The sequence below is a fragment of the Rhinoraja longicauda genome, chromosome 1 (assembly GCF_053455715.1).
Source record: "Rhinoraja longicauda isolate Sanriku21f chromosome 1, sRhiLon1.1, whole genome shotgun sequence".
NCBI lineage: Eukaryota > Metazoa > Chordata > Chondrichthyes > Rajiformes > Arhynchobatidae > Rhinoraja > Rhinoraja longicauda.
The window spans coordinates 84,996,778-85,010,494 of NC_135953.1; the positions used below are offsets into that span (position 1 = coordinate 84,996,778).

The 13,717-nt window shown below is 43.3% G+C and overlaps 1 protein-coding gene across 1 annotated transcript in view; it reads left to right on the plus strand.

Moving 5' to 3' along the window:
* The window catches only part of col25a1 (collagen type XXV alpha 1 chain), a 231,415-nt gene that overhangs the window by 179,787 nt on the left and 37,911 nt on the right, over window positions 1-13,717 (plus strand). Inside the window, exons 28-29 of the mRNA XM_078396380.1 lie at window positions 4,690-4,740; window positions 11,851-11,877. Coding sequence (XP_078252506.1) covers window positions 4,690-4,740; window positions 11,851-11,877 — 78 coding nt within the window. The remainder of the gene's footprint in view (window positions 1-4,689; window positions 4,741-11,850; window positions 11,878-13,717) is intronic.

A 13,717-nucleotide genomic window follows, 5' to 3' on the forward strand; every position in this document is an offset into this window, starting at 1 on the left:
AATTGACTATTTTTATCTTGGAGTGGTCTATATCCATTTCCTTTGTTATTTTAAACCTAATGATATTATGGTCATTGCCTAGTTGTTCCCGCATGGATACTTGCTCTTCTTGGCCTTAGTTTGCCAGAACTAAGACCATCAATGTAGCCTTCTACATTGGACCAGAACTAGACTGATCAAGGAAGTTCTCCAGACACCTTGGAATCTCCTTCCCCTCTATACCCCTTTTGTTATTGCTTTGTTGATCTATATTGATATAGTTAAAGTCCCTCACCTACGCTGTTTTTGCACATTTTTCCAATAGTCCTACAATTTTACTCCTCAATGATATTTATACTACTGACTACAAGACCATGAGTAGTGTAATGACATTTCAATTGTTCATGCTAAACAAGTAGAGTCTGTCCTTGAGCATTCCTGGACAAGCTCACTCTAAAGATGGCATGGTGGCGCAGCAGTAAAGCTGCTGCCTTACAGCGCCAGAGACCCGGCTTCGATCCTGACTACAGGTGCTGTCTCTACAGAGTTAGTATGTTTTCCCCGTGACCTGCATGGGTTTCCCCAAGAGCTCCAGTTTCCTCCCTCACACCAAAGACGTACAGGTCTGTAGGTTCATTGGCTTGGTAAAATTGTAAATTGTCCCTCGTGTGTGTAGAATAGTGTTAATGTGCGGGGCTTGCTGATCAGTGGGCCAAAGGGCCTGTTTACACGCTGTATCTCTAAACTAAACCAAACTGAACTAAACTAGAGAAGTAAAGCAATTTTCTCCTTTATCAATCCTATTTCATTCCCTGTCATTTTTTTTCCCTTCTTTATACATCCTGAACATAATATCCAGTGGTACTGTGTTTAATTCCTTTCCTTTTGTAAACAGTCTGGTCATTATTAATGCCAAAGTATGTAGAGAGTCCTCTGAGAAAGAGAGCCACACTTGACATTATATTGGGGAATGAGGGTGGGTGAGTGGTGGAACTGACTGGAGAGGAATCCTTTGCAAACGGTGACCACAGTTTGGTAAGCTTTAAGATGGTCATACGGTAGAAAGGATTGGACATAGTTAACACCTTAAATTGGTGCGGACTGACTTCAATAATATAAGACACGGCCTGGCAGAAGCAGATTGGGAGCAACTGATGGAGGGAAAAACAACATTCGATAAGTGGGAGGCATTTAAAAATGAAATTATATGAGTTCAGATTCAATCATAGTAAGATTAGGGAACCTTAGTTAACAAAAAAAAAGGTTTGAACAGGCAAAGGGGGATTTTGAAAGACAAATGGTTGGACAAAGATCAGAGATGAAAAAAACATCCATCTGCCCATCAAAACCTCCCTGTCCTGTGTTCACCTATTCCCTGCCACGTTTTGTCCTGCCCCAGCTCTCTTCCAGCTCTCTCCACCACCTCCCACAATCACTATGAAGAAGAGTCCCAACCCGAAACATCATCCATGTTCTCCAGGGTTGTGTTGAGTTACTCCAGCACTTTGTGTCTTTTTTTGTAAATCAGCATCTGCAGCTCCAAGTTTCTACAAGAAGAAGAAAGCATGTGTCAAGTATGAGAAATTATTATCAAGTGAAGCTGGTACTATGGGCAGATAGGTGGCAGACACGATTTATAGTTGAAAAATGTGAAGTTTTCATTATTGGTAGGAAGAATAAGAAGAGGCAATATAAACTAGAGGGCACAATTCTAAAGTTGGTGCAGGAACAGAGCAAACTGATGGTGCAGGTGCACAGTTCAGTGAAAATGGTAGGAAAGATTGAAAACGTAGTTTAAAAGCATGTGAGAGACTGGGCTTTATAAAAAAGAGGCACAGAAGCGGAAACAAGAAAGTTGTGCTGAATGTTTAGAAATTTCTGGTTCTGCCTCAATTAGTGTAATGTGCCCTTTAGTTTATATTGCCTCTTTTGGGTGGCACGGTGGTGCAGCGGTAGAGTTGCTGCTTAAGGCGCCATACGGGTTGGATCCTGACTACGGATACTGTCTGTACGGAGTTTGTACGTTCTCCCCGTGACCTGCGTGGGTTTTCTTCGGGTGCTCCGGTTTCCTTCCACACTCTAAAGATGTACAGGTTTGTAGGCTAATTGCCTTCAGTTAAATTGTCCCTAGTGTGTGTAAGATAGTGTTAGTGTGCGAGGATCGCTGGTCGGCGCATTTCCGTGCTGTATCTCTAAACTAAACTAAATCTCCAACCTCGCCTACTGCATTCACTGTTCCCATGTGGCCTCCTCTACATCTGCAAGACCAAACGACCAAGTTGCAGCGTACCTGCACTTGAGAGTACCTAACTACTATAGCCACACTGACCTCCCGGTTGCATTCCCCTTCCCATTCCCACACCAACCTGTCCATCCTTGGTATAATTCACTACAACATGGGGAAAACCACCTCATATTCTGCCAGGCTAGACCACAACCCAATGACATGAAAATTGAATTTTCCAGTTTTACGTTCACCTCATTTGGTCTGTTCACCTCTCCCCCCACCTCTCTCTTTCTGACCTCCCCTGGTCTTCTTTTTTTCCTGAACCCTTTCCTGTAGATCTCCATCATGTCCCCCTGTATTGGCCTATTTCCTGGTTCCCTACTCCACACACATTTGACCCGTTCCCCACAGCACCGCTACCCCATCTGATCTTGGTTCCATTTGCCATTCACTACTTCCCTAATGGATCCTTACTTATCAGAATCCAGCACTGGCAACCTTTGTGTTCCTGCTCATCCTCTTCCAGTAGCTGATTAGTTTAGTTTAGAGATACAGCATGGAAACAGCCCCACAGCCCACCATATCCATGACCGTTGATCTGCTAGTTACCCTACTTTTTCATCCACTCCCTACACACAAGGGGAAATTTATAGAGGCCAATTAACCTACAAACCGCACATCTTTGGAATGTGGGTGGAAACCATAGCACCCAGAAACCCACGCAAACAAAGGGAGAACATGCAAACTCCAGACAAATGACATGTTAGGTCGGAATTAAACCTCGGTCTCCAGCGCTGTGAGGCAGCAGCATTTGTTGGAAGCAGCATTACCAGCTGTGCCACTGTGCCATCTCCACCATTACACTCTCCTCAACGCACTCCACCGACCTCCTTTTTTGCTTTTTTTACTTTTTCGTCTCCTTTCTGCCTCCATCCATCTGATACCTGCCTCTACCTCCCTGCTCTATCCACCCTCCACCCCTTCCTAGCTCCATATGCCTGTCATCCTTCACCCTTCTCCGGTCCACTAATCTCCTCTTGCTTTTGTCTCAGCACTCCGCGTCTTCTCTCGACACCAACCACCTTCTCTATCCACTTGCGGTCCTGATGCAGGGTTTTACCCCCCCCCCCCCCCCCCCCCACACAAATACTGCTCAACCCACTGAGTTCCCCCAGCAGACTGTGTGTGGACAGCTTGGTCATAGATGCAACACCTGTCCCTGTACCTCCTCCCTCGACTCTGTCCAGGGACCCGGGTTAGGCAGAGGTTCACTTGCACCTCCTCCAACCTCATCTACTGTATCTGTTGTTCAAGATGTTGACTCTTATACATCGGCGAGACCAAACGCAGACTGGGCGACCATTTCACGGAATATCTTCGCTCAGCCCGCCTGAACCAACCTAATCTCCCGGTTGCTGGACACTTTAATTCTCGTTCCCATTCCTACACAGACCTTTCTGTCCTCATCTCCTCCATTGTCAGAGTGAGGCTAAACGCAAATTGGAGGAATTGCATCTCATATTTTGCTTGGGCAGCTTACAGCCCAGTGGTATGAATATTGATTTCTCTCAATCCAGGTAGCCCCGGCATTCCCTCTCTCTCTATCCCTCCACCCCGCCCAAGTTACACTAGCTTCTCATTTTCACCCTACAAACAGCTTACAATGGCCTGTTTCCTTTATCATTGTTACTTTTTTGCATATCTTTCATTCATTGTTCTTTATCTCTCCACATCACCGTCTATATCTCTTGTTTTCCTTATCCCTAACTAGTCTGAAGAAAGGTCTTGACCCGAAACATCCCCCATTCCTTCTCTCCAGAGATGCTGCCTGTCCCGCTGTTACTCCAGCTTTTTGTGTCTACCTTCGGTTTAAACCTGCATTTGCAGTTCCTTCTTACACAATTCTATTTCAACGTGCCCCAGTGTGCGGAAATTCGATTGTGTGAGCAAGTTCCCACAGGTACTACCTGCTCCCTGACTGTAAAATGTGAACAGTAAGGAAAGTACCACAGGTTGCTCTAAATTTGTTGAGCCAATCAGTTTGAACTCTGCAAGGGTGGTACACCGGGCTGGGTGAGATGGTGACACAGTGAGTGGAGCTGCTGCTTCACAGCTCCAGTGACCCAGCTCCAATCCTGGCTTCAAGCACTGTTTATGTTCAGATTGCACATTCTCCTTGTGGGTGTTCTCCAGGTGCTCTAATTTCTTCTCACATCCCAAAGTCGTGTAGATAGGTGGATTAATTTGCTGCTGTAGTCCGCAGGTGTACAGATCAGAGAAGCATTGATGGGAATATGGGGAAAATAAAATTGTTACTCCAGATTCCAGCTCCTGCAGTCTCGTGTGTCTCTGTTCTTTTTATATTGTTCCTGGACAACGAAAAACACATAATTTAAATGTAATATTGCAGTTTGTGGGGTTTAAGGTTTATTTTGCTGACGGCCTGCTCACTGCCTTACATGATCCATTATCTATTTATGCAGATTGCCGGACCCCCAGGAGCCACTGGCTCACAAGGCCCACCAGGTCCAATGGTAAGTCATAGTTACTGCTCTGAGAGTCTCTTGTTCCATTCCTGTTGTTGAAAGGTCCGAGACTTCCTTTAAAAAACACATGTCATCTGAGTTTGTTCTCAGAGCTGGGAACTTTACCTCTTTGATTCAATGGAATTTTGCATTTTCTCTGTTTGTGTAAAAGCTTGCCAAAACAGCATTTGCCCAGAGTCTGCTGGACGGGAAATAAGTCCTTCCTGGGCTTTGCAATGCACATCTGTCCTTCCACGTTGTCCGCCAAACCATTATCCAGAATGTAATTGCAGCAAAATGCACAAAGCCACATTACATTGAGGCATGACAAGGTACTAGTAACCTGTTTGCTTTCGCAGCTGTAAGAATGATGTGTTCAAATGTCTCCCCAGGTGTGGTCTTAAGGCTAGTCAAAGGTTCAGGATGGTACCATTTTTTTTCTCCATATTACACAGGTTGAGTGGTTGATGAACATGCCCACAATGCTGCACATAGACAACTAGAATCACGTTTATTCACAAAGTGCTGGAGTAACTCAGCAGGTCGGGCACAATCTCGGGAGAGAAGGAATGGGTGACGTTTCGGGTCGAGACCCTTCTTCAGACTCGACCCGAAACGTCACCCATTCCTTCTCTCCCGAGATGCTGCCCGACCTGCTGAGTTACTCCAGCACTTGTGAATAAATACCTTCGATTTGTACCAGCATCTGCAGTTATTTTCTTATACTAGAATCAAGTTCATCTCTTGAGGAATACAAGGGATGTCGGACTACACTTAAGAAGGAAATTTGGTGGGCAAAAAAGGAACGAGTGATCCCTGGTAGATAAGATAAAGGATTCTATCAATCGAGAAGAGTAAAAGGCTAACAAGTTTGAGAATTGATCGCTTTAAGGATCAGAGTGGCGATATATGTGTGTGGAGCCATGGGAAATGAGTACGGTCTTAAATGAATATAGTGCCGGTCTGCATTTACCATGGCGAAGGACATGGAAGCTCATGAGATCATGGGAAGGTACAATGATATTCTGGAGCATGTTCCATATCTCAGCAAGGGCAGCAAGGAAGGAGATTTCCGAGACCCCGTCAAATATATTTGTATCTTTGTCAGCTGCAGTTGCAGTAGAGGATGATTAGGGGGGACTGCAAGGGAGCTGCGAGCCATCAGTGGGGGGAATGTTACGGGATAGGTTTCCGAGAGACAGGATTTATTCACATCTGGAAAGGCTTGGGCTGATTAGCAATAGTCAGTATAACTATATTCATGGGAGATCACATCTAACAAATTTGATATTTGTGACGAGGTGACCAAGTGGATTGTTGAGGGCAGGTCAATAGATATTGTCTTCATGAATGTTATCAAGGCCTTTGATAAGGTCCTGCATCACAGGCTGATCCAGAAGGTGAGATTGCCCGGGATGTAGGGTGAGCTAGCCATCTGAATACAGAATTGGCTTTGGTAATAATGGAGGCTGAGGGTGATAATAGAAAGTTGATTTTTGCAAGGAGACCTGTGACTAGTGGATGTGCCACAGAAATCGATGCTGGGTCCTCTGTTGTTTGTCATATGTATTAATAATTTGGATAGGAATAAAGGTGACATGATAATGTGGATAAGAATTAAAGTGACATGATTAATATGTTTGCGGATGACACCGTTGGTGGCATTTTGGACAGTGAAGAAGATTTTCCAAGTTCACAGCAGGACCTAAATCAACTGAGAAAGTGGGTAAGGGAATGGTAAGTGTAATTTAACTCAGACAAGTACCATTAGATGCATTTTGGGAACATAAACCAGGTAGATCTTATACAGTGATTGTCAGGTCCCTGGGAAGTGTTTAAACAAGGAACTGCAATGCTGGTCAATACACAAAAGGACACAAAGTGCTGGAGTAATTCAGCAGATCAGGCAGCAACTCATGGGAACATGGATAGATGACATTTTGAGTTGAGACAGAAGGGTCTCAACCCTAAATGTCACTTAAACATGCGCTTCAGAGTTGCTGCCTGACCTGCTGAGTTACTCCAGCACTTTGTGTCCTTTCGACCCAGACTAGAATAGTGAAAGGCTTAGATAGAGTGGATGTGGAGAGAATGTTTCCACTAGTGGGAGAGTTTAGGACTAGAGTTCATCGCCTCATAATTAAAGGATGTTCTTTTAGGAAGGAGATGAGGAAAAAGGTCTTTAGTCAGAGGGTGCTGTATCTGTGGAATTTGTTGCCACAGAAAGCTGTGGAGGCCAAGTCAGTGGATATTTTTAGGGCAGAGATAGATAGATTTTTGATTAGTACAGGTATCATGGGGGGAAGGCAGGAGAATAGGGTTAGGAGGGAGAGATAGATCAGCCATGATTGAATGGTGGAGTAGACTTGATGGGCCAAATGGCCTTATTCTACTCCTATCACTTATGACATGACTTATGGCTTGCTCAGTTACTCAAACATTTTGTGACCCTGGGAAGCGTTTTTGAATAGAGAGACATTGAGTTACAAGTACACAGTTCCCTGACCACGGCAACATAAGTGCACACGGTGGATCTGAGGGGTACATATTTCACACAACGAGTAGTTGGTATCTGGAATGAGCTACTAGCACAGGTGCTGGAGGCAGGAACAGCAACAGCATTTAAGAGACATCTGGACAGGTGCATGAATGAGCAAGGCATAGAGGGATATGGAATGAACACAGGCATGGATTCATATAGATCAGTATGATGGTTGTAAAAGGCATCGTAAGCTGAAGGGTTGTACAAATCTTTGACTGTATTGGAGAAAAGAAAAGTTAGTAATAGTTACCGGTCTTTGTCTTTGTTATAAACATTTCATTTTGATACTGTTTAGCTGTATCCAAAGATGTTTTCACCAAGTTTGCCATAAAAAGCACATTTCTGTACTGATGTACTGCTGACATATCTGAGGGGGAAAAGTTGATAACAACTTTAGAAGTGGAAATCGAAGAGTCCTCAGATAATATAGGAACAGAACGCTTGTTGAAGCAGGATACAGCAACAGACAATATCAATATAGCCCTCAAACAATATCAAAGTTGGGTGGAAAATGGAAAGACAAGTTACACACTGACGATCACTGAAGGAGTATTTCTGTGATCAGGAAATAGTAGTTTTCTGATACTAGAAAACTACTAGTATTTGTATTTGTTAGATTCATGTTTTTTTTAAATTATTTAATTGGTGGGAAGATTAGAATAAATAAACAGTTCCTCACTTTGAGATTCTGAGAACGGCTGAGCAAAATGATCTTTTCAGAGTAGAGTCACAGTAGAGAGGGGGCCCTGCCCTCCTGCTACCCTTCCATAAGTGCCCGTCATCAGACCAAATCAGCTTTGATTAAAACTTCAGTGGTATTCCCGCATTGAAATGAGGGAAAAATTGGCTGATGGATGTTGATTGTTTTCAGAGTCTGTTCCACCATTTGAAAGGACCGTGCATATCCTCATGTTAACACAGTAGCTGCCGGCAGCCTTGGCTACTACAAATTCGCCACTCTCAGAGATGACACCTTCAACTGACCCAAACTCAGCAGCTTCTTGGGCAAGAGATGTTGAGGTTCCTCACAATTCCTGCTGAAGGCTTGGTGCAAATTATGGTTATAAATACCGCCATGGAATTGATGTATCTCTAGGAGTCAAATTCCTTTGATTTTCTTTTGCACCTATTTACTTTACTTTATCAATTTCTCTACTTAGACCCCTGAATCTCTCTGTCCATTCACAATTTCTAACTTCTCTCCAATTAAAAAACTCTGTGATCTATGTTCCTTTGGCCCAAACTCCCCCATTGAGTACCATCAGCCACAGTTTTTTAGTCTGAGATATATTCAATGCACTTGGACTTTTTGAAAGTTGTGGGTTTGAATATGTTGAAAACATAGTCACTTGCCTTCAGGTTCAAAATAGATCAAACAAATAGGAACTAAAATGTAACTAATTCCAACAGGTTTAATCTCACATTTTATACATTTGTGAATTCATAGTATTGTAATTTGGTTTGAACTAGACATAATAATGCATTACATTTATATAGCGCTTTTCATATACTCAAAGATGCTTTACAGGGATTTAGAGAACATAGGGAAGTGAATAAATAGATAAATAAGTAAACGAACAGAGAAAGAAGACAGAAGGTGAGGTGACCTTCAGTGGTTGAAGGCAGTACTGAACAGGTGAGACTTCAGTGATGTTTTGAATGTGGTGAGTGTGGAGGAGTCTCTGACGGTTTGGGGTAGTGAGTTCCATAGGGTGGGAGCAGCGATGGAGAAAGCCCTGTCCCCCCAGGATCTGAGTTTGGTCCGGATGTGGGGGGATAGGAGATTGGCAGCAGCAGAGCGGAGGGTGCAGGTGGGAGTGTGCCTGTGGAGGAGGTCGGTCAGGTAGGATGGGGCCAGGTTATGGAGGGCTTTGTAGGTCATGAGGAGGATTTTGTACTGGATTCTCTGGGGGATGGGGTGCCAGTGGAGTTTGTAAAGGACGGGGGTGATATGGTCACGGATCGGGGTGTGGGTGAGTAGACGGGCAGCGGAGTTTTGAATGTATTGAAGTTTACTGATGATTTTTGAGGGTGCGCCATAGAGGAGGCTGTTGCAGTAGTCCAGACGGGAGGTGATGAAGGCGTGGATGAGGGTTTCTGCAGCTGTGGAGGAGAGGCATGGACGGAGACGGGCAATGTTTTTGAGGTGGAAGAAGGCTGTCTTTGTGATGTGTTTGATGTGTTTGTCGAAGGAGAGGGTTTGATCAAAGAAGATTCCAAGATTCCGGATGTGAGGGGAGGTGGATACTGGGAGACCATCAATATTGAGGATGAAGTTTTGGGTGGATTTGGTGAGCGTTTTTGGACCAATGATGATGATTTCAGATTTGTTGCAGTTGAGTTTGAGGAAATTTGATTGAAGCCAAGATTTTATTTCAGTGATGCAGTTTGTCAGTGTAGAGTGTGTGGTGGTGGAGATTGACTTGGTGGAGATGAGGAGCTGGATATCATCGGCGAAGCAGTGGAAGTTGAGACCATGACGGCGGATTAATTGACCAAGGGGGAACATGTAGAGGATGAAGAGGAGGGGGCCAAGGACTGAGCCTTGGGGGACACCTTGGGGGAGGGGAGCGGTGGGGGATTTACAGTTGTTAATGGAGATGAACTGGTGCCTGTCAGAGAGATAAGATTTGAACCAGGATTGTCAGAATAGACATTTCTGCAGATTACAACCAGAAATGCAGCCTATTCTTCTGTTGTTTCCCACAGTAAAAAGTGGGTTTATATTGTCCAATGCATCAACTCCCTTGCTTTGAGAGATTTTGAACAGTTTGTGTTTTCTATATAGGAGCCAGATCCTGCTCAGATTAATGAGATGGAATAACAGGGCAGGTCAAAATTGGGGTTAATGGCAGAGATTGTGGATGCAGGCTGCAGGGCACGACTTAAATGCATTTTAAACATGAGCAAGGTGATGCATTAAAGACAACTTTCCATGGGAAAATTGAGCCAAGAGCAAACAGGAAGGAAACAAGGTTTAAAATGAAAATATGCACACAGTATTGTAGAAACTGAAAAATGGAAATGAAAAGGCAAACTAGTGATTGAAAGGCTGTGAGTCATCTTGCCCACATGAGGAATAATATGTTGTATGTAGCTCAGGAATCCGTGGCAGAAACCTCTTGTTTTCTGCAATGTAAATTATATTGCCATAAGCACAAGAGGCATGTGTACTGAGGATTATCTATCTTCACTGGAAAATTACGTGGTATTCCAAGCTGGGAAGAAGAATTCAGGAGATGAGTGGAAAGAAATGATCAGATTTGTGGAAAATGACAGATAGGTGGGAAGTCCAGCTGACTGACCAACAGCGAAGAAACAGTCACGAGAAGTGAAGAATACCCTGAACAGAAAGAACCTTCAGAAAACGCAGAAAGCTGTCTGCTTTATTTAATATCTTTTTTGCCACACATCCATCGCCTCAAAAGAACTTGTCTTCTGAGGCAACGGATGTGCAGCTAAAAGGATCTTGAATAAAGCAGATAGCATTCTACATTTCACACAAAGCGTTTTGGCATTTCTGGTAATCCTATCCAATGGGAAGGAAGAAAAACCAGTGACTTTGTGTGAAATATGTTTAGAAACACTACTGTAGAGTTGACCCTGGTTCTATGGGTGTTTAATTCACAGGACAAATGTCTGAGAGAATTAGATTAGAATTCAGATAGGGTGCTTGAACCAGTATGTGCTGACAGAGAATGATAGTTAAACATTCTAGCAACCGTTCAAATTCATCACTGACTCTGGACAGTTCAACACAGCACCGCCGTGTCAATTAAGGCTGCTGGTTTTTGTTTTTGGGTGACAGCTAACCAGATGAATTGAGGGCTAACGCTCAAGTCAGTCAGGAGAGAGAGAAAACAGAACACCAGGGATGAAGAAGGGGGTTCTGCTCTCAGTTTAAGCTCAAATGATTCAGATTCAGATTAGTTTATTGTCATTTCCACCAGTGTGCAATGAAATTCCGTGTTTGCAAGAAGCTCATTGAGTACTTGGTATATGTCGTAATGATAGATACAACAATAAATACAAAGACAAATGCAAAATGACGGAATGGTGCAAAGATTGCAATCTGAAAACAGCAGAATGGTGCAGGGATTCAGTTAGTTTTTAACCAGCATTGGCACAGAGGGGTAGATCATCATTGTGGAGTACCATAGTGAATTCATTTGTTTCTTCATGAATAGGGAGCAAAGTGAATGGAATCACTGGAGTCAATTTGAAAGTTTGGTTGGTGGGTGGGTAGAGTGTGCAAGGAGGTAACAAAGAGACATGATGGGACTGGCAAGCTGCTGACCTCCAGTGATCTGCTGTTGTACTGCCTGTCAACAGGCTTGGAAATCATAAGGTGTCTCCAACCAGCAAGTTAAAATCATTATCTCTGATGTTCCCTAAGGATTTTTTCTTGACCTCCTTTTTCGCATCTACACATTTAAAAGACAACCTGGTGAATATTTGAAAGCACAGGGGTGATAAAGCCTAAAGGCACTAATTGGCCTTGATTGCTTCAGTATCAGAGAATTACTGGACCGTTGAGATATTTACTAATTTCCTTCATCTTCATTCTGTTTCAACAGGGACCACATGGCCTTCCAGGACCTAAGGTAAATCATCCGAAAAATGTCTAAGGAGATCTAGTAAACTGACAAGTAATGATTTAAATTTGTCTCCATGCTCTTTGTTAAAAATTAGCTATGCATGTTATATGTCACTTATTTGACTAATTAATGTTGATTTTATGTTGTAGCATCTTTAAACCTGTAAGTTCTGGCTGCAGAGCAAGTGTTTTCTTTGCACTTTACCAAATTTAATAAGATCCTTGTTGAGGAAAGCCTGAGCTACTATGATACAAGGTCAAGGTTAGGGTTCCATTTTTAATCAATCAATTATCTGGCGAGCTTTTGTTGCTTTTCGTAGAGCGGAGATGGATTTTTTAATCAAACCCCTGAGGTGCCACAAAGCAAGGCCAACACATATCATCATGCAAGCGTATTGCAGAGATGGTGATTTCTGTGAGATTCTGCAAACCCCCAAGCTTCATATAATCATGCGGGCACCAAGGCAAGGTTTGCACCCTGCGACCATCATAAAATCCTATCAGTAAGATTGTAGACATTGTATTAAAAGGTCAACCACTCATTTCTGGGATCTAGAGCTGCAGTTGACTTACTGATGCCCATTAACTGAAGTCCACTTACAATCTGTGAAATAATCATGATTCCCACCTCATCAAGGAGAGTTTGATCAGTTTTATTGAGGTTCCCCCCCCCCCTATATTTAAGAATATAAGGCATAAAACAACCTTCAGTTGTGTGCAGGAAAGAACTGCAGATGCTGGTTTAAATCGAAGGTAGACACAAAATGCTAGAGTAACTCAGTGGGTCAGGCAGCTTCTCTGGAGAGAAGGAATGGGTGACCTTTCGGGTCGAGGCCCTTCTTCAGACTGATGTCAGGGGAGGGGGCAGGATAGAGATAGAATGTAGTCAGAGACAGTAAGACTAGTGGGAGAACTGGGAAGGGGAGGGGATAGACAGGGAAAGCATGGGCTATCTGAAGTTAGAGAAGTCAATGTTCATACCGCTGGGGTGTACACTTCAGTTCTGTGTAACAGGTATCATTGTCACTAAATAAGGGAAAGTCATATCGATCTAAATCAAGTGTTGTAAAGAGCCACTTGTGTCATGTTCATGTTGGGAGAGCTCTGCGTTGCAACTGGCACAAGCCTTCTCTGACAGCGCTCCGTATTGTCACTGAATGCAGAACAGAAAGCTGAAGTGTATTTCATCACAACTCTCAGTTTTTCCAATACAAACACTTCTAAAACTAAAGATTATCCTACTTGTAACACTGTCAGAGCTGATGAACTTATGGGTTTAAAGTGATCACCACACAAAAGGTATTACTGAAGATTTCTGTGCATATGTCAATGTGTTATTTCACCAGCCACACATTGTGATCAGAACACAGAGCAGCATTATCAAAAGATACATCCTTTGAATGTGGTAGGACAACTGTGAAGAGGGCTTTGGAATAAATAAAGAGAAATTTGGTAGGAAGTTTGGTAACCAGAAGATATGCTCTTAAAACAATAGATAAAAGGATTTGAAGGAGAGAATTTTGGTGTTTTTTAGTTTAGTCTAGTTTAGTTTTTAGTTTATTTTAGAGATACAGTATGGAAACAGGCCCTTTAGCCCACCGAGTTCGCACCGACCAACGATCCCCGCGCACTAACGTCATCCCACACACACTGGGGACAATTTACACATACACCAAGCCAATTAACCTGCAAACCTGTATGCCTTTGGATTGTGGGAGGAAACCAGAGCTCTTGGGAAAACCCACGCAGGTCATGGCCAGAACGTACAAACTCCGTACAGACAACCACCGGTAGTCGGGATCGAACCCGGGCTTTGGCGCTATAAAGCAGCGATTCTACCATTGCGC